This window comes from Populus nigra, chromosome 8 (assembly GCF_951802175.1).
Source record: "Populus nigra chromosome 8, ddPopNigr1.1, whole genome shotgun sequence".
Classification (NCBI taxonomy): domain Eukaryota; kingdom Viridiplantae; phylum Streptophyta; class Magnoliopsida; order Malpighiales; family Salicaceae; genus Populus; species Populus nigra.
The window spans coordinates 3,235,142-3,250,566 of record NC_084859.1 but is presented as its reverse complement, the minus strand read 5'-3'; the positions used below and the strand labels follow the sequence as shown (position 1 = coordinate 3,250,566).

The window sequence follows — 15,425 nt, the reverse complement described above, 5'->3', positions numbered from 1 at the left end:
CATTAAAACAAAAGAGTGTGTGTGTATATGTTATGTATTTGAAGTTATTGTATATAATACTATAGCCACACAATCTACAGGGATAAGATTTATAATTATTCCGAGTTTATTATTATTGATAATTTATGTATTTAATTATATTTATGATAGTGATGACACCATGCAAGTAGGCTTCTAAATTATTCTAAATTATAACGAGAAAAGTACAATTATTAAAGTAAAAAAGATCTTCAAGTAGGAATCAGAGGGAATACTGCAACAATGTTAATGTCCTGCAACATTTTTATATATATATATATAAATCCGATAATTAGTAACCAAAATATAATTAAATGCAAATAGAATAAGTGCTAAACAACAAAATAAAATAATATTCAAATCCAAAAATATTCCAAAAAGAAATGAAATAAAGAAAACATCTCAAAGTCATGGAAATTGCCAGAGTGTAGTATAAATAGGACCTCTATGGTTGCCCAAAGGCACATAACAAACAACAATATTCTACGTAGTAAGTTCATAGAATTATCTACGATGATGATGAAAAGAATGGGGGCTTTGATGTTGCTAGCAATATTATTGACTCTGGTTGGCGAATGGTCTTGTAGTTGTTATGGGTGTTTGGAGGAAGAGAGGATTGGTCTCTTGGAGATCAAAGCTTTGATGGACCCACATGGCATTTACTTGAGAGATTGGGTGGACAGTAGTAATTGTTGTGAGTGGCGTAGGATCGAGTGTGATAACACTACAAGGCGAGTGATCCAACTCTCTCTTGGTGGAGCAAGGGATTTCAGCTTGGGCGATTGGGTTCTCAACGCATCTTTGTTTCAGCCTTTTAAAGAATTGCAAAGTCTTGATTTGGGAGGTACTGGATTGGTTGGTTGCTTGGAGAATGAAGGTTAGTTCAATGCTTATGCTCTTAATTATAATAATAAAATAAATGAAGGTTGGTGGGTGTTTAATGTCAATTATCTTGCTTTGATGATTCTCTTTCCAGGCTTCGAAGTCCTATCATCAAAACTGAGGATACTTAGCCTACGTGAAAACCGATTTAATAACGATAAAAGCATTTTGTCATGTTTCAATGGTAACCTTCCCACTCTCGAGTCTTTGGATCTATCATTCAATGGGTTGACAGCTGGATCAGGAGGTAGCTTCTATGGTAATCTTTTAATTATTTAGCTTCGAAACCTTTTCTTTTCTCCTTCTCATATCATTTTTTTCTACGCATTTAATTATTTCCTTCCAATATGCTATTGAGGAACATCATGCAGGTCTCAAGATCTTGTCATCAAGGTTGAAAAAGCTGGAGAACCTTCATCTAAGGGGGAATCAATACAACGATACCGTTTTTCCATCTCTAACTGGATTTTCATCCCTCAAGTCTTTGGATCTGTCGTACAATGAGTTGACAGGATCAGGTATTCTCTATTGTGTTGAGCCTAGGCCCTTTATTATTTATGTTAATAGTTGTTGAATCAACCCGGTTATGAAGTTGTTAGATCAATTTACATGTTAGTGGTCAACCCGTATTCAATGTTTGGTCCGAAATAATATTGTTCTATGGTAAAAAAAAAAAAAAAGATTTACTCCCGAATTGAGAATTATGGGGTAGTCCAAGTTTAGTAACCATGTTAATGAGTTTTACTAAATGATTTTTTTATAAATGATAGAAAAAAATTTATTTCCAAATTCCATAGATATATAGGAGTTTATTTTATAAAAAAATAAATACTAGTATATGCGAACAAATCATGCAAATTAAAAAGGTAATATGTGAATTTCAGAAATATTAGATGGTTGTTTGGGTCTAAAAATATAATTTATTTTATTTTTATCTCTTTTTTATTAAGCAAAGCTTTTATTGGACCTGACTTTGACCAGATTATGATCACTTTATTTAGCATTTTAGGTAAAACAATTAATGGATGATGGGTAAGAAAACTTAGAACATACAAATCACTCGATTAGATCGGGTAAAAATATTCACCTGATTAGACCTTGTTTATCCAGTAATATTTATTTAGTCAAAAAGGTAGAAAATTTTAAATTTTCTTTTTAGAAAATAAACTTAACCTTATTTATTCATATATAAATGATATTTTATAGCTTGCTTGTGATCCTTTCCAAGTTATATATATTGGTGAAAAATTTTCCAACTGTATAATTTTCCAACTCGATTAGCTTGCTTGTGATCCTTTCCAACTGTATAATACACAGTTTCTACCTACCTAAATGCTTCACATGACATTCTCTTAATTATATTGTTTCTTTATCAACAAAAATGAGGACTTTATATCTATTTAATAACAACTATCAAAAAAACTATCCAATACAAATCACTCTCGACAGCCAATTTCTTTATTAGAAAAACTCTCGACTGTTTTATCAATAAAGAGAACAACATAAAACCCACATATTTGATATTTAATTCTTGTTTGTAGCCATTTATTATTTCCTCTCCTTTTTAATCATGGTTTTATATTATTTTGGACCTTTTTTTAATCAAAATATTATTCTGTGGTGGAAGATATATTGCCTTATGGTCGTGGTGAATGGTAATGGATTATTTGGACATAGAAGAAATAAAACGTGAAAAAGTTTCTAAAACTTACATGGATCGATTATTATTCTTGTTTTGTAAGTCTATCATAACTTAGCTTCCATCTTTAGCGACTTTATATCCGTAAATTGTTTTTTGTTTTTTTCCAATGATCAAAATTAGAATGATATTTAAAAATTGTATCTTAATCTTTGAAGCGTGCACAACCTATTTTATAATTATCATTTCTATGCTTTTGAGGAACATCATGCAGGTTTCAAAGTCTTGTCATCAAGGTTGAAAAAGCTGGAGAACCTTGACCTGAGTGAGAATCAATGCAACGATAGCATTTTTCCATCTCTAACTGGATTTTCATCCCTCAAGTCTTTGGATCTGTCAAACAATCAGCTGACAGGATCTATCAATAGTAAGTTACATTCTGTTTAATCAAGAAAATTGAGGACTTTATATATATTTAAAAATCAACGATAGCATTTCATCATGTTTGATTGCGCTTTAATTTCATCTATGAAGATTAATATCTATGGAGCTTTGATCTTATCCATAAATTGTTTCTTGATCTTATCCATAAATTATTTCTTAATCTATTATATAATTAAATATGCGTTCATATATCATTCTTTTTATGTATAATTTGAGAATCATATATCAATTGAACAACATCTCATCAATTCTAATTATCTTTAGTTTCTATATATTATGCATATCGTGAGCTCATAATTATGACTTACTCTTAGAAACAACTCCTTGCAGGTTTTGAGATCATATCATCACATTTGGGGAAACTCGAGAACCTGGACCTGAGCTATAATATATTCAACGACAGCATTTTATCACATCTGAGTGGACTTTCATCCCTCAAGTCTTTAAATTTATCAGGCAATATGTTGCTAGGATCGACGGCTGTCAATGGTAAAGTTGTGAATATCTCTTGGCATCTTCTATTATTTGGGCAATTTGTTGTTTCTATCAAAAAATCATCTCACTACAAAAGTATCAGTTCTTTATCATAGCTTTAAGAACTCGATCAAGATAACACTTAATTTCACTACTTACTTGATTGCCTGTTTTCAATTCTACACATCATAGGTTCAAGGAAGCTGGACTTCCTGCAGTCATTGCGTTCATTGCCATCCCTGAAGACCCTTTCTCTCAAGGATACTAATTTAAGTCAAGGTTAATCATAGTTTAGTTTCTTAAATTCTTAATTAATAATATTGAATGGAATGGCTATTCTGTACTACCACAATTTTCATCATATCTCTTCTTCTTTCTTTTTCACAGGAACTTTCTTCAATTTAAGCACCCTTGAAGAATTGCATCTAGATAATACTTCTCTCCCAATAAACTTTCTCCAGAACATTGGAGCATTGCCTGCTCTTAAAGTTTTGTCTGTTGGTGAATGTGACCTCCATGGCACCCTACCTGCTCAAGGTAAATTAACAACTCTCCATCCGCCTATAATTACATCATCAACAAAAGATTCTTCCAACACTATTTTGACTGTTTCAAGATAAATTGTACAGGTTGGTGTGAATTGAAGAATCTGAAGCAGTTAGATCTCTTTAGAAATAATTTAGGAGGTTCACTCCCAGATTGTTTGGGGAACTTGTCATCTTTACAACTATTAGATGTTTCTGAAAACCAGTTTACTGGAAATATTGCCTCCGGTCCTCTTACCAACCTCATATCCCTTGAATTCCTCTCACTATCAAATAACCTCTTTGAAGTTCCCATTTCAATAAAGCCTTTCTTGAACCACTCAAGCCTCAAGTTCTTCTCTAGTGAGAACAACAGACTAGTAACAGAACCCGCTGCCTTTGATAATTTGATTCCCAAGTTCCAACTAGTCTTTTTCCGCTTGTCAAGTAGGCCAACATCAGAAGCATTCAATGTAGATATTCCTGACTTTCTCTATTACCAATACGACTTAATAACCCTTGATCTCTCCCACAACAACATCACCGGAATGTTTCCTTCGTGGTTGCTTAAGAACAATACACGATTGGAGCAACTATATCTGAGCGACAACTCCTTTGTTGGTACTTTACAGTTGCAAGATCACCCATATTTGAATTTGGCCGAATTAGATATTTCCAACAATAACATGAACGGTCAAATTTCAAAAGATATTTGTTTAATATTTCAAAATCTATGGACCTTAAGGATGGCTAAGAATGGATTCACAGGTTGTATTCCTTCTTGTTTAGGAAATATTAGCTCTCTTTCATTTTTAGATTTATCCAACAATCAATTGTCTACAGTACAACTAGAACAACTAACAACAATATGGGTTCTCAAGCTGTCAAACAACAATTTGGGTGGGCAAATACCGACCTCGGTGTTCAATTATTCTCGCCTGAATTTTCTTTACCTAAGTGGTAACAACTTTTGGGGTAAGATATCAGATTTTCCATTAAATGGGTGGAAAGTATGGAATGTATTAGATTTGAGTAACAATCAATTTTCAGGCATGCTTCCAAGGAGCTTCGTTAATTTTTCGAACCTTGGAGTAATTGATTTGTCCAGAAACCATTTTAAGGGTCCGATCCCAAGAGACTTTTGTAAGTTTGACCAGCTTGAATATTTGGACTTTTCTGAGAACAACTTGTCTGGATATATACCATCTTGTTTTAGTCCACCACAAATAACCCATGTGCATCTATCCAAAAATGGATTGAGCGGTCCATTAACATATGGATTTTATAACAGCTCTTCCCTGGTTACAATGGATCTTCAAGAAAACAGCTTCACCGGCTCCATTCCAAATTGGATTCGCAATCTTTCATCATTGAGTGTTCTTCTTCTGAGGGCTAATCACTTTGATGGTGAGCTCCCTATTCAGTTATGCTTGTTAGAACAATTAAGCATTTTGGATGTTTCACACAACCAGCTCTCTGGTCCACTACCCTCCTGTTTAGGCAATCTTACTTTCAAGGAAAGTTACCAGAAAGCGATATTGGGAGTCGGATATGGTATTGTATCAACGCCAGAAAAAGCTTATTATGAAACAATAGGCCCACCACTAGTGGATAGTGTGTACAACCTGAGAAATTTTGTTTTGCTTAACTTTACAGAAGAAGTGACAGAATTTACAACTAAAAATATGTATTATGGATACAAGGGGAAAGTTCTCAGCTACATGTCTGGTATTGATCTCTCCAACAACAACTTCATAGGAGCAATCCCACCAGAATTTGGAAACTTAAGTGAGATACTGTCCTTAAACTTATCACATAACAATCTCACTGGATCTATCCCTGCAACATTCTCAAACCTAAAGCAGATTGAGAGTTTGGATCTTTCTTACAACAATTTGAATGGTGTCATCCCTCCACAACTTACTGAAGTTACCACACTGGAAGTTTTTAGTGTGGCATATAATAACTTGTCAGGTAAGACACCTGAGAGAAAATATCAGTTTGGGACCTTCGATGAAAGCTGTTACAAAGGAAATCCTTTCATGTGTGGACCCCCATTGCGAAACAATTGTAGTGAGGAAGCAGTGTCGTCACAGCCAGGGCCTAAGGATGAACAAGGAGATGATGGTTTCATAGACATGGAGTTTTTCTACATCAGTTTCGGTGTATGTTACACAGTTGTGGTGATGACAATTGCAGCAGTTCTCTACATCAATCCATTTTGGCGACGCAGGTGGTTGTTCTTCATCGAAGACTGCATAGATACTTACTACTATTTTGTGGTGGCTAGTTTTTGCAAGTTCTCCAACTTCAGAACATGAATTTGCTATGATTGTATGTCTAGCTATTGGGTGCTTCATTTGTAGTGTACTGTCTCTAAGCTCAGCCTTTCTATTTGATTAGTTATTTGGGCTAAATATGTAACAGCCACGACTTGTCATTCCAGAACCATTAGGAAGGGAACTGATTTGGATTGGTCATTGAATCGGTTGTGATTACTCTTTCAACTCTCAACTGAAAATAAATTGCCAAAACCACTACTAACTAGAAACAAAATATTCTATGCATGTGTGATAACGCTTACATCTACCTTTGTTTCAAGGGCGACCATCTTCAACAGTTACCTCAGTTATTCAATCAAAGCATTGAAATCGGAGCAAGAAGATCAACCTTCTTCAACAGCCTTCCTGGCTGTTTCTCCTAGCTTTGCTCTACTCCTCATTTCCTCTGCTTCTTCACCCATCATAATTTGAGTGATTGCCTTCTCTACAGCTTCACTTTTAACATGATCTCCATGCACTCTAAGCCATTCCTTAACTCCAGTTTTTAAAACATCAGTCACCAACTTTTCATTATAGAATTGCTCAGCAAAATATTGGTTTCCTAAGCACAAAAAAAAAATTATCCTTATCAACAACCATTCTTATTCCCGTTTTACTACTCTCCTAAGCACAAAAAAAATTGTCCTTATCAAACATGCAGCTATGACTTGAGACATTCAGAATTTCAACCTCATTTTCTAAAAAATTCAACAATACTGGATATGGTCATGATTCAATGGAATAAGTCCCACTTATTTTCTTGAGACCTTTTTCCATTGAAATCTTGCAAGACTATGGCATTCATGAACTCCATCTAATGAACAGTAAATCACATAAATTACTTTCTGATAGATCTCCTCTTGCCAATCAGCGCCTTTTGCATGTCCAGTCTGTGCTGTAGAATCTAGGGATGCTACAAAAATTTCAATGCGGACAACAAAATATTAGAATTCATGTATTTTTGTGTGTTTTCCATATACAAGGGTATTTCTGTAATTTTAACACTTGCTGAAAATTACAAAATATTGCACGTCTCAGTTTTATTTTCCATTTAGTATTTAATTATTCCCAAAGTATAGCGAGCTTCATTAGGTTTTTCCTATTCTAGATAGGACTATTAGTATTTTCCTATATAGAAATACAAGTCCTTTTTGTATTAGGAACTTCATCTAAATGTTATGTAATCCTATAGATGCAGAATGGGAGGGTGAAAAGCTGGTGCAATGCACTGGATGGTATGATGTGGTAACAAATGCGTGTGTGATTGCAATGGTTTCAATAGCAGTGGCATTACTAATGCCATAAGTGGCAGCAGTGGCACATAAAGCTACCTAAAAGAGCATTGCTGACTTGAACCATTATGAGAGGTGAACAGTTGGTGCACCGCACTGTAGGGCATCGTGTGGTTACAAATGCATGTGTGATTGCAATAGTTCCAATAGCAGTGGCATTTCTAATGCCATAAGGGGAAGCAGTGGCACATAAAGCTACCAAAAAGAGCATAACCTGGCATTTGTCTCTGAGAATTGGCAAACATAGTGGAAGGAATCCCTTGTCCCATTGAATTCCCCACTGAGTTCTGTGAAACACCAGGGATACTCTGCATGTTAGGATTCTGGACAACAGTGTTGGGGATAGTCTGGGTTACACTAGAGACAGGAGGCAGTGCTGCTTGTTAACCAGCATAACTTTGAACTCCATTAGATGCCATGCAATTCTGCATGTTCTGTGATACCAACTGCTGACGTGCTTGAGACTGATCAGTGGACAATAGGATAGGGAGAAACAGCCCTTGATTCTAAACTTCAGGGGGCATACTATGGGATGCTGTTCAAGATAAAAGGCAAAAGGGAAAACCATGTCACAGAAAAAAAGAAGGCACTCAACAAGGAAGACAAATGAAACATCGGCAGTTCACACATAAAGTTACGAGCGAAAGAATTGGGATGGATTTGATTCAAAGCATAAAAGTGTCCTCTGACAATTTTCGGGGATGGGGGAAGAAGAAGCGGCTGAAAACAAAAATAATATGACAATTTTCATGGTGGGGGAAAGAAAAGGAGGCAAAAAACAAAAACAATATGTAATATTCTTGCCTAACATTCATCAATTACTCAACTTTTTGATCAAAGCATGCCATACACATAGCAATATACTGCAATAAAATGCAAAAGAGTTTGATAACAATGCGACAAACAAAACAAAAGGTAAGATGTTTAGAAATTCAATGCTCGGCATTATTATTATATATGAAAGAAGGATCAAATACTTTCTCTCGAAAGAAAAGCAAGAAAGTGACGTCTTACCTGTCCTCCTAAACAGGAAAATCTTTAAAATCTACCATCTCAATCATAAAATATAAAATAGCCATGCATCGTGGAGGTGATCATGAGATTTTTCCAGCAAGGTGATATACATAGCAATATGCAGCAATAAAATGTAAAAGAGTTTGATAACAATGCAAGAAGAAAAACAAAAGGTTAGATGTTTAGAAATTCAATGCTCGGCTGCATTATAACCTACTGGATCCATGGGGGCAGTGGGCATAGCGTTTTGAGACCTGATCTCCATTGAAAGCATCTCCAGAGATATTTTACGCATTTTACGCAGATAATGATACTAGCTATGAGCTTCATATATTAGTGACTTAGTTGCAAAGCAGGGGAGTCTCTGTGAAAACATTATAATAGCATTTACTCTGAGTAACTTCTATGCATGTGCTGTAATTGACAAAGAAAAGAAGAGAAATCCTTTCAATATATGAAAATGCAACGAGTTAACCTTATCTCACACTGCAATATATACTCTACAGTATTCATTGACCAATGCAAGTGCCAGCAGTAGCTGTCTATATGATTTTGGATGTAGAGAGGTCAACAAAACATTCAACTCTATGCTAAGAATCTAGGAAACCATGCACCATTGTGGCAAATTGATTTTTGTCTGCTGCTTTTCAACTTTAAGATCACTATCATTTCAACCCTGTAGAAGTTAAAACAAATAGAAGGCCCAAATCCAACACCATTCATTTAAGTTCAGTTGCAACTCGAGTTTTAAAATGAAACACGTATGCTCATAGCAATAGATTAACCTTGAAATTAAAAGCGGAACAAGCTTCATGCAGCCATCCAAGAGGTCATCATCAAAAGAAGAGATGACACAATAAATTCCAACAAAAATTACTTCCCAGCACTTTATGTTCCCTCAAGTTTGCTTCAGCCAAATATGGATGCATAACAAATATACACAGCCAAATATGGTGCTAGGATCCTGGGTATTCGGCATTCTAAGCAAAGATTTGGGCCTGAATCTTCATGGTGCTTCTAAAACCAAAGAAGCATTCCCTTCTAAGCAAATACTTACTGTCAAACCCCCCTCCCCCTCCCCTCCTATTCTTGTTATATATGTATACATTTACTTCTCTGAAAGAATAAATATTGTAGGGAGCAAATAGTGTAAATAGAAAGAGGAAAATACCACAGCAAAAATAGAAGATGTCTAGGATGTTTTAGTCTAGGAAAAAGAAGAAGAAAACGACGAGCATTAACAATGAATATTTCATGCTATCATCAACCCTAAAGAGCAGACTGATAAGAATCAACTTAACAAATTTACAGGCACATCTTTCTTTGAATAGACAACACAATAACCCTGACCATACTAAATGCTCCACCCATAGTAGAATCGGCTGATTGCGCCTTTCTTCAAGTTGCGTTCACGAGCAGCGATTTCATCGGATCCGATTATATATCTTTTTAATTTAGTTATTAAAATCGAATTTCTCTCTCTGGATAAGAATTTTAGTTAAATAAATGAAAACGCAAACATAAATTTTAAAAATAAAAAACATGATAGAAAAGGAACCACCTGGTGGAGATTTGAAGCCTTATTGGTTGAGGTGGCGGCGGAGGTGGCGGTTCCCTAGAGCGGAGGAGGGAAAGAGAGAGAGCTCAGGTGGGGAGAGGTGAGGCATGTCGGACCAAAGTGAACAGAGCTTGACAGATGACTTTATTCTTTTCCAGATTCGCTAACAAACTAAAAGAACTGTATTCTGGTGCTGCATCACTGTTCATAACCGACAAACTAAAACTAAAGGAATTATATATATATATATATATATATATAAATAAATAAACTAAGAGTGCTCATTAAAACACGGTGCACTGTGTGTGAATCCTGTGGATTCACAGTCTGTACCGCGGTCCGTCTCTGTTTTCGCGTTTCTTCTCGCGCGGTGGGTGTTGCCGCGCTTTCTTCTCGGCTGCTGAGGCTCCCTGGCGTCTTTTCATCGACTTTGTCTGGTGCATGTTCAGATTGAGGCGGTTTGGCTGGTGCTAGGTGCGCGAGGAGATGTCAGCCCACGGGTAATCACCTGCATCGGCTGGGATGGCTTCATTGAAGCTGTCCTCTTGGTCTGTGGCGGGCCTTCTTATTAACTGAGACAATTCTAACTCATTTTTATTAATGATTTTTTTTTTTCTAACTGAGACATTGTTTTTGTTTATAAACTCTTTTCTATTATATTTTTTTTATCAAATCTTTTATAGAAAATATCATATAAATTCTTGGTTGTAATATCAAAATAAAATATTAAATAAATCACGAAATAATATTGCAATTATACTACTAATACTAAAATGCAGAAAATATCTAATTTTTATTTTTGTTATTAATTTATATACATGTTTTATGTTATGTGGAAACTTGTAGTAAAAAAGAACAATAATTTTATGAACTATTTAAGGTATTCTAACAATCTTAAAACAATTTATTTTCTAAAATATTTGTTGTGTGTGTGTGTGTATGATGATTCAGTTACATATGAAATAGATAATCTATCAAGAATAAATTAATTATATGTTGACATGGATTAAAAAATATAGTTTAATTTTAGTAGGGAAAGTAAAGTGTATATATCTTCTTTTAAATTCCATGGCTATGTTAAATTCCTTATCTTTTGTTATTTGTGTACTTGTTGCATTCATTGTACGGGGAAAAAAAGTTTATGTTGCATGGTATTTTTCTTTGTTGTTGTGTTGTTATGGGAAAAAAAAGTTGCATTAATATAGATATAATCCGAAATATATAATTAAATTTTTAAAGGCTCAGCTGGAATACTAAAGCATAAAAGAGAGAAGATGAAGAGGAAAAAAAAACTTTGTCGCCACCGAACCACCTCGAATATGACAACACACGTCACACCATCAACTACACCTTTACATTACACGTTGAACTATCACACATCTCCTTGATAACATGGTGGCTTATCATGTGCTGACACGTGTTTTTTTATTAATTTATTAATATTTTAATATTTTAAATTACTAAATCGCTACTAAAAGCATATAAATATTACAAAAAAAGCTATATTGCAAGGATGAAAACGTTATCCCAAGCCAATTTTAGATTTTTTTATTCTAAGGTTAACTTTATCATTTTGCAGTACACAAAACATGGAAAAGACTAAAAAATACCTCTTGTCAAGGTCAATATTTTTGAACTCTCAAGGGTATTGATGTCATTTTACTGTGCAAATAAAATAGAATAGACAAAAATAGACTCTAACCAAAAGATCAATAGTTTTTTTGCTTGCAAGGACAACGATGTAGTTTTAGTGTGCGAAAAAGGAGTAAAACTATTAAATTATCCCCAATCAATTTACAAATAACCTTTAGATCACCTGAAAAAGATAACTTTACCTCGTTAGCAAGTCAATTGTTTTGTGTAGAGAAGGGCAAAAGATAAATATATTGTACTAATCCACGATATTTTACCTCACAGTCTATAATGAATCACTTGAATTATTGATCTCTTTTAAGGGTTATATATATATAATTCTATTTTTTTTTAGTTCATGTTTACATTTTTAGCATGCATTTTCAAATCAAATTTCTAATCTCTTGCACGCATATAATTGTTTTTAAAATATATTTTTTTCATATTTGACAATGTTTTTGCATTAAAAAAATTAGGATAGCCGGTAATGTGGGCCACTTGTCTAGTTAGGTACTATAATAGTGTTTCATTTTTATATAAATAGTGAAATACTTTATTTTTTAAAATTTTTTCTTTCTTTTTTATTTGGTTTTGTTTTGTTTTCTTTTTTACAAATTAATCCTTATTTTTTATTTAATTCTTTTTTTGGCCTCATTATATAAGATAAAGCTTTCAATTTAATTAGAAATAAACCACTATACTAACAAGTTATGCTTCTCTTTATATATATTTTTTGTTTTTTTAAGTGGTCCTTATATTTTTTTTGCTTCTTGATTTAGTGTTTTTTTCATTTTATTTCTTTTCATTTTTTTACAAATCGGTCTTTAGACATTTTCTTCCCTTTTTTATTTAACTTTTTTTTTTTGGTCTAATTGTATGAGATAAAGATTTTAATTTAATTAAAAAATTATTTATTATACTAAAATAGTTAGGGTTTTCCCTCCTACTTCATTATTCATATCCTCTCTTTTTTTTTAAAAAAAAAATCTATCTTCTAATTTTTTCTTCTTTTGATTGAATGATTTTTGTTGTTTTTTTTCTTTCAATTTCACTTTAATATTTTATTGATTTTGAATTGGTCATCTTAATTTGTTTTTGTTTTCTTTATATGTAATTATCGCAGTCTCAAACAGACATCTTTAAATTTGTTTAGTGCTTAATTTTGTAAGTGTCTATTTTAGTTCTCACATCATTATATAAAAATAGTTTTTAAACCAAAGAGTTCATGATTTAGGTTGTGCATTTGATGAGTTAAACTGCGAAGCTCGAGCTGATCTAGTATATCATCATTTCAATGTAAAAAAAAAAGATATCATCTTGATTTTCTTTCTTAAAATTCAAACCATGTTTGTATTGGTTATTTGAGTTGCCTTAATTTGTACATGTCAAGCCAACTAGGTCATGTACGTACAGCTCCCTTGCGAATTAATTTTAAACCTATGTTAGGTAAGAAGTCAAGTGGAGAGGTTTCAAGGTTGTTAACGGGATCAGGTTTAATAACAATGTCATATTGTTCCTTTGTTTTTAAACTCTACCTTCCATTTTTTTTCTTTCTTTCAATTGAATCCTTTTTGGCTTTTTTTTTTTAATTTCATCCTTTAATATTTTGTTGATTTTGAATTAGTCTTATTTTAGTTTGCATTCTATGATATTATTGCAGTCTCAAACAAATGTCCTAACATTTGGTTGGTGTTTAATTTTACGAGCATCTATTTTTGTTATCATATCATTAAGCAAAAAATAATTAAAAATAATTAAAGTTGTTAAACCAGGTGGAGTTCATTATTCAAGTCATGGGTTTGGAGAGTTAAGTCACGAAACCAGAATCAATATAATATGTCATCATATCAATGTTAAAAAAAGACGTCATTTTAAAATTTTAGTTTGGACCTACCATGTTAACTAGATCATGTTAGAATAACTTTTATATTAGTTAATTTTAAACTTGATATAGATAAAGAGTCAAATCAAAAGAATTTAAAATTAATCCATTAGATGGAGGTAGTTTCTTAAGCCTAAATGATTTTTTTATGTTGCGCAAAACATATACTAGTTCCTTCCAAAATATTTACAAGTAAACACTCGTGCATATTATGATAAAAATTTTATTTAACCAATGTCTGTATTTTTATGAAACAAACAAATAAATCCCTCAAGTTTTTTTAAATAATTAATTGATTTTATAATCATATTTTACCATCAAGTTAGTGGAACAAACTGAGAAAATATTGCTGACATCTCTATATTTGACAAACGAAAAACGATTTCACTGTTCAGTGTAGTGTCTCACTGTAGAAATGGTTCTTTGTAATTCTATGGAAGTTTAATGTTAGTTATGTGAAAGATAAAAAGTTTATTGCTATTTCACTGTTCAGTGTCTCCCTTTGAATTTTATTGTATATTCTTTTCATAGATGTTTTGCATGACTTAATATTCCATAAGTATGTTAATTAAGTATGCATCCAATGTAATTTTAGTTTGTTGCAAAAATAAATATATGAATGACTTTTATTTAATAAAATTGATTACATTCATAAACTTGTTTTATTTAAAACGATAATTTATAATTTGATAATTAAATAATATTCGTATAATAAGAATACATGGTGCATGTATTAGGTTCAATGTTTTTTTTTTAAAAATACCTTGATAAATTTTTTTTATTGATTAATGTATAAATTTATTTAATAATAATATCTTGATTAATTAATAAATTTCATGGTCCCAATGATATTAATTTATAGATGTTTAACTGTATATTGTATTCATTTTTTAAAAAATATATAAATTTTACATGATAAAATTAAAAACACTTAATTCCATATAAGGAAAATATTTATTTTTTTAAACCACAATACAAAAATACTAATATGGATACTAACACGTTAATATATTCCCTAAAATATAATCTAATCCCTTTTTCCAACATATGACAATTTATTCATGTAATTGACATTTTATTGGCTTAAATTAGTGAAGATTTTTTTACGATTGATGAAAATATAATTTAGCTAAGATAAAAGTTTATCAAGATTAGTTAACATTATATTCTCTATAATATTTGATTAGTTTAGATTATCTAAAAGATAAGTTCAAATAGAGTAGAAAAAGTTATCTGAAGATAACTTTATCAGTGTTTTTGTAAAATATATTAGCAATCTGTTACCAACATTATATACTAGAAAACTTGAAAATTATCCTTATCTTTATCACATAAAACATATATATAAGAAATGTTAAGTTTGAAGAAAGAAGTGGGTTGTGTGCTTCAGAGGAGAGTTTCATAACATAAAAGCATCAATCACATTGAAGCAAGTGTGTCAATCAGCTGAGTTTATGCAAAGATTCGCAACACATACTCTTGAAATACAAGGAGGATGTAGGAAATTCTCGAGGAGAATCGGTTCCTGAAGAGTTGGAGAGCTTGCAAAGTCCTAGAGAGGAGTTCCTGTGTGAATTGTTAACAACTAGAAGTTCTAGTTAGGATAACGACAGTTTAAAGATCGTCAGATGTACTGACAAGCTATTGCGTTAGGAGATATAACATGGATCGTCAGATGTACTGACAAGCTATTGGTAGTACAAACACAAAGGATTGTGTTCATAAGTACTCCTTTTGTAATCATT

At 32.5% G+C, this 15,425-nt stretch overlaps 1 protein-coding gene and 1 long non-coding RNA gene across 6 annotated transcripts; one reads left to right on the top strand and one right to left on the bottom strand.

The window, feature by feature from the left end:
- The first annotated feature begins 476 nt into the window (after positions 1–476).
- LOC133700778 (cuscuta receptor 1-like) lies at positions 477–6,466 on the top strand. Of its 3 annotated transcripts, none has more exons than XM_062124442.1 (8): positions 477–895; positions 995–1,147; positions 1,272–1,418; positions 2,814–2,966; positions 3,314–3,472; positions 3,650–3,736; positions 3,845–3,994; positions 4,087–6,466. In XM_062124442.1, exons 1-8 carry the CDS (start codon positions 532–534, stop codon positions 6,300–6,302), a joined length of 3,429 nt encoding a protein of 1,142 aa, XP_061980426.1. In that variant the 5' UTR covers positions 477–531; the 3' UTR covers positions 6,303–6,466. The 3 variants fall into 3 exon arrangements, with proteins under 3 accessions (XP_061980426.1, XP_061980425.1, XP_061980427.1); XM_062124441.1 differs by having other exon boundaries at positions 995–1,159; XM_062124443.1 differs by lacking the exon at positions 477–895 and adding an exon at positions 2,528–2,637 and having other exon boundaries at positions 1,016–1,418.
- Positions 6,092–10,720, bottom strand: LOC133700784 (uncharacterized). Of its 3 annotated transcripts, XR_009843481.1 has the most exons (4): positions 10,170–10,720; positions 7,809–10,089; positions 7,145–7,215; positions 6,092–6,864 (listed from the first exon to the last, which is right to left on the bottom strand). It is a non-coding gene; the product is annotated as an uncharacterized LOC133700784 (long non-coding RNA). The 3 variants fall into 3 exon arrangements; XR_009843479.1 differs by lacking the exon at positions 6,092–6,864 and having other exon boundaries at positions 6,987–7,215; XR_009843480.1 differs by lacking the exons at positions 6,092–6,864; positions 10,170–10,720 and having other exon boundaries at positions 6,987–7,215; positions 7,809–10,161.
- Positions 10,721–15,425: the final 4,705 nt, after the last annotated feature.

What these genes read in the sequence shown, in the direction of transcription:
- LOC133700778 (XM_062124441.1), top strand. Translation starts at nt 532, where the DNA reads ATGATGATGAAAAGAATGGGGGCTTTGATGTTGCTAGCAATATTATTG. An exon ending in CAATGAGTTGACAGGATCAG is followed by an intron (nt 1,419 to 2,813) that starts GTATTCTCTATT and finishes AACATCATGCAG; the next exon opens with GTTTCAAAGTCTTGTCATCA. An exon ending in TGGCACCCTACCTGCTCAAG is followed by an intron (nt 3,995 to 4,086) that starts GTAAATTAACAA and finishes TAAATTGTACAG; the next exon opens with GTTGGTGTGAATTGAAGAAT.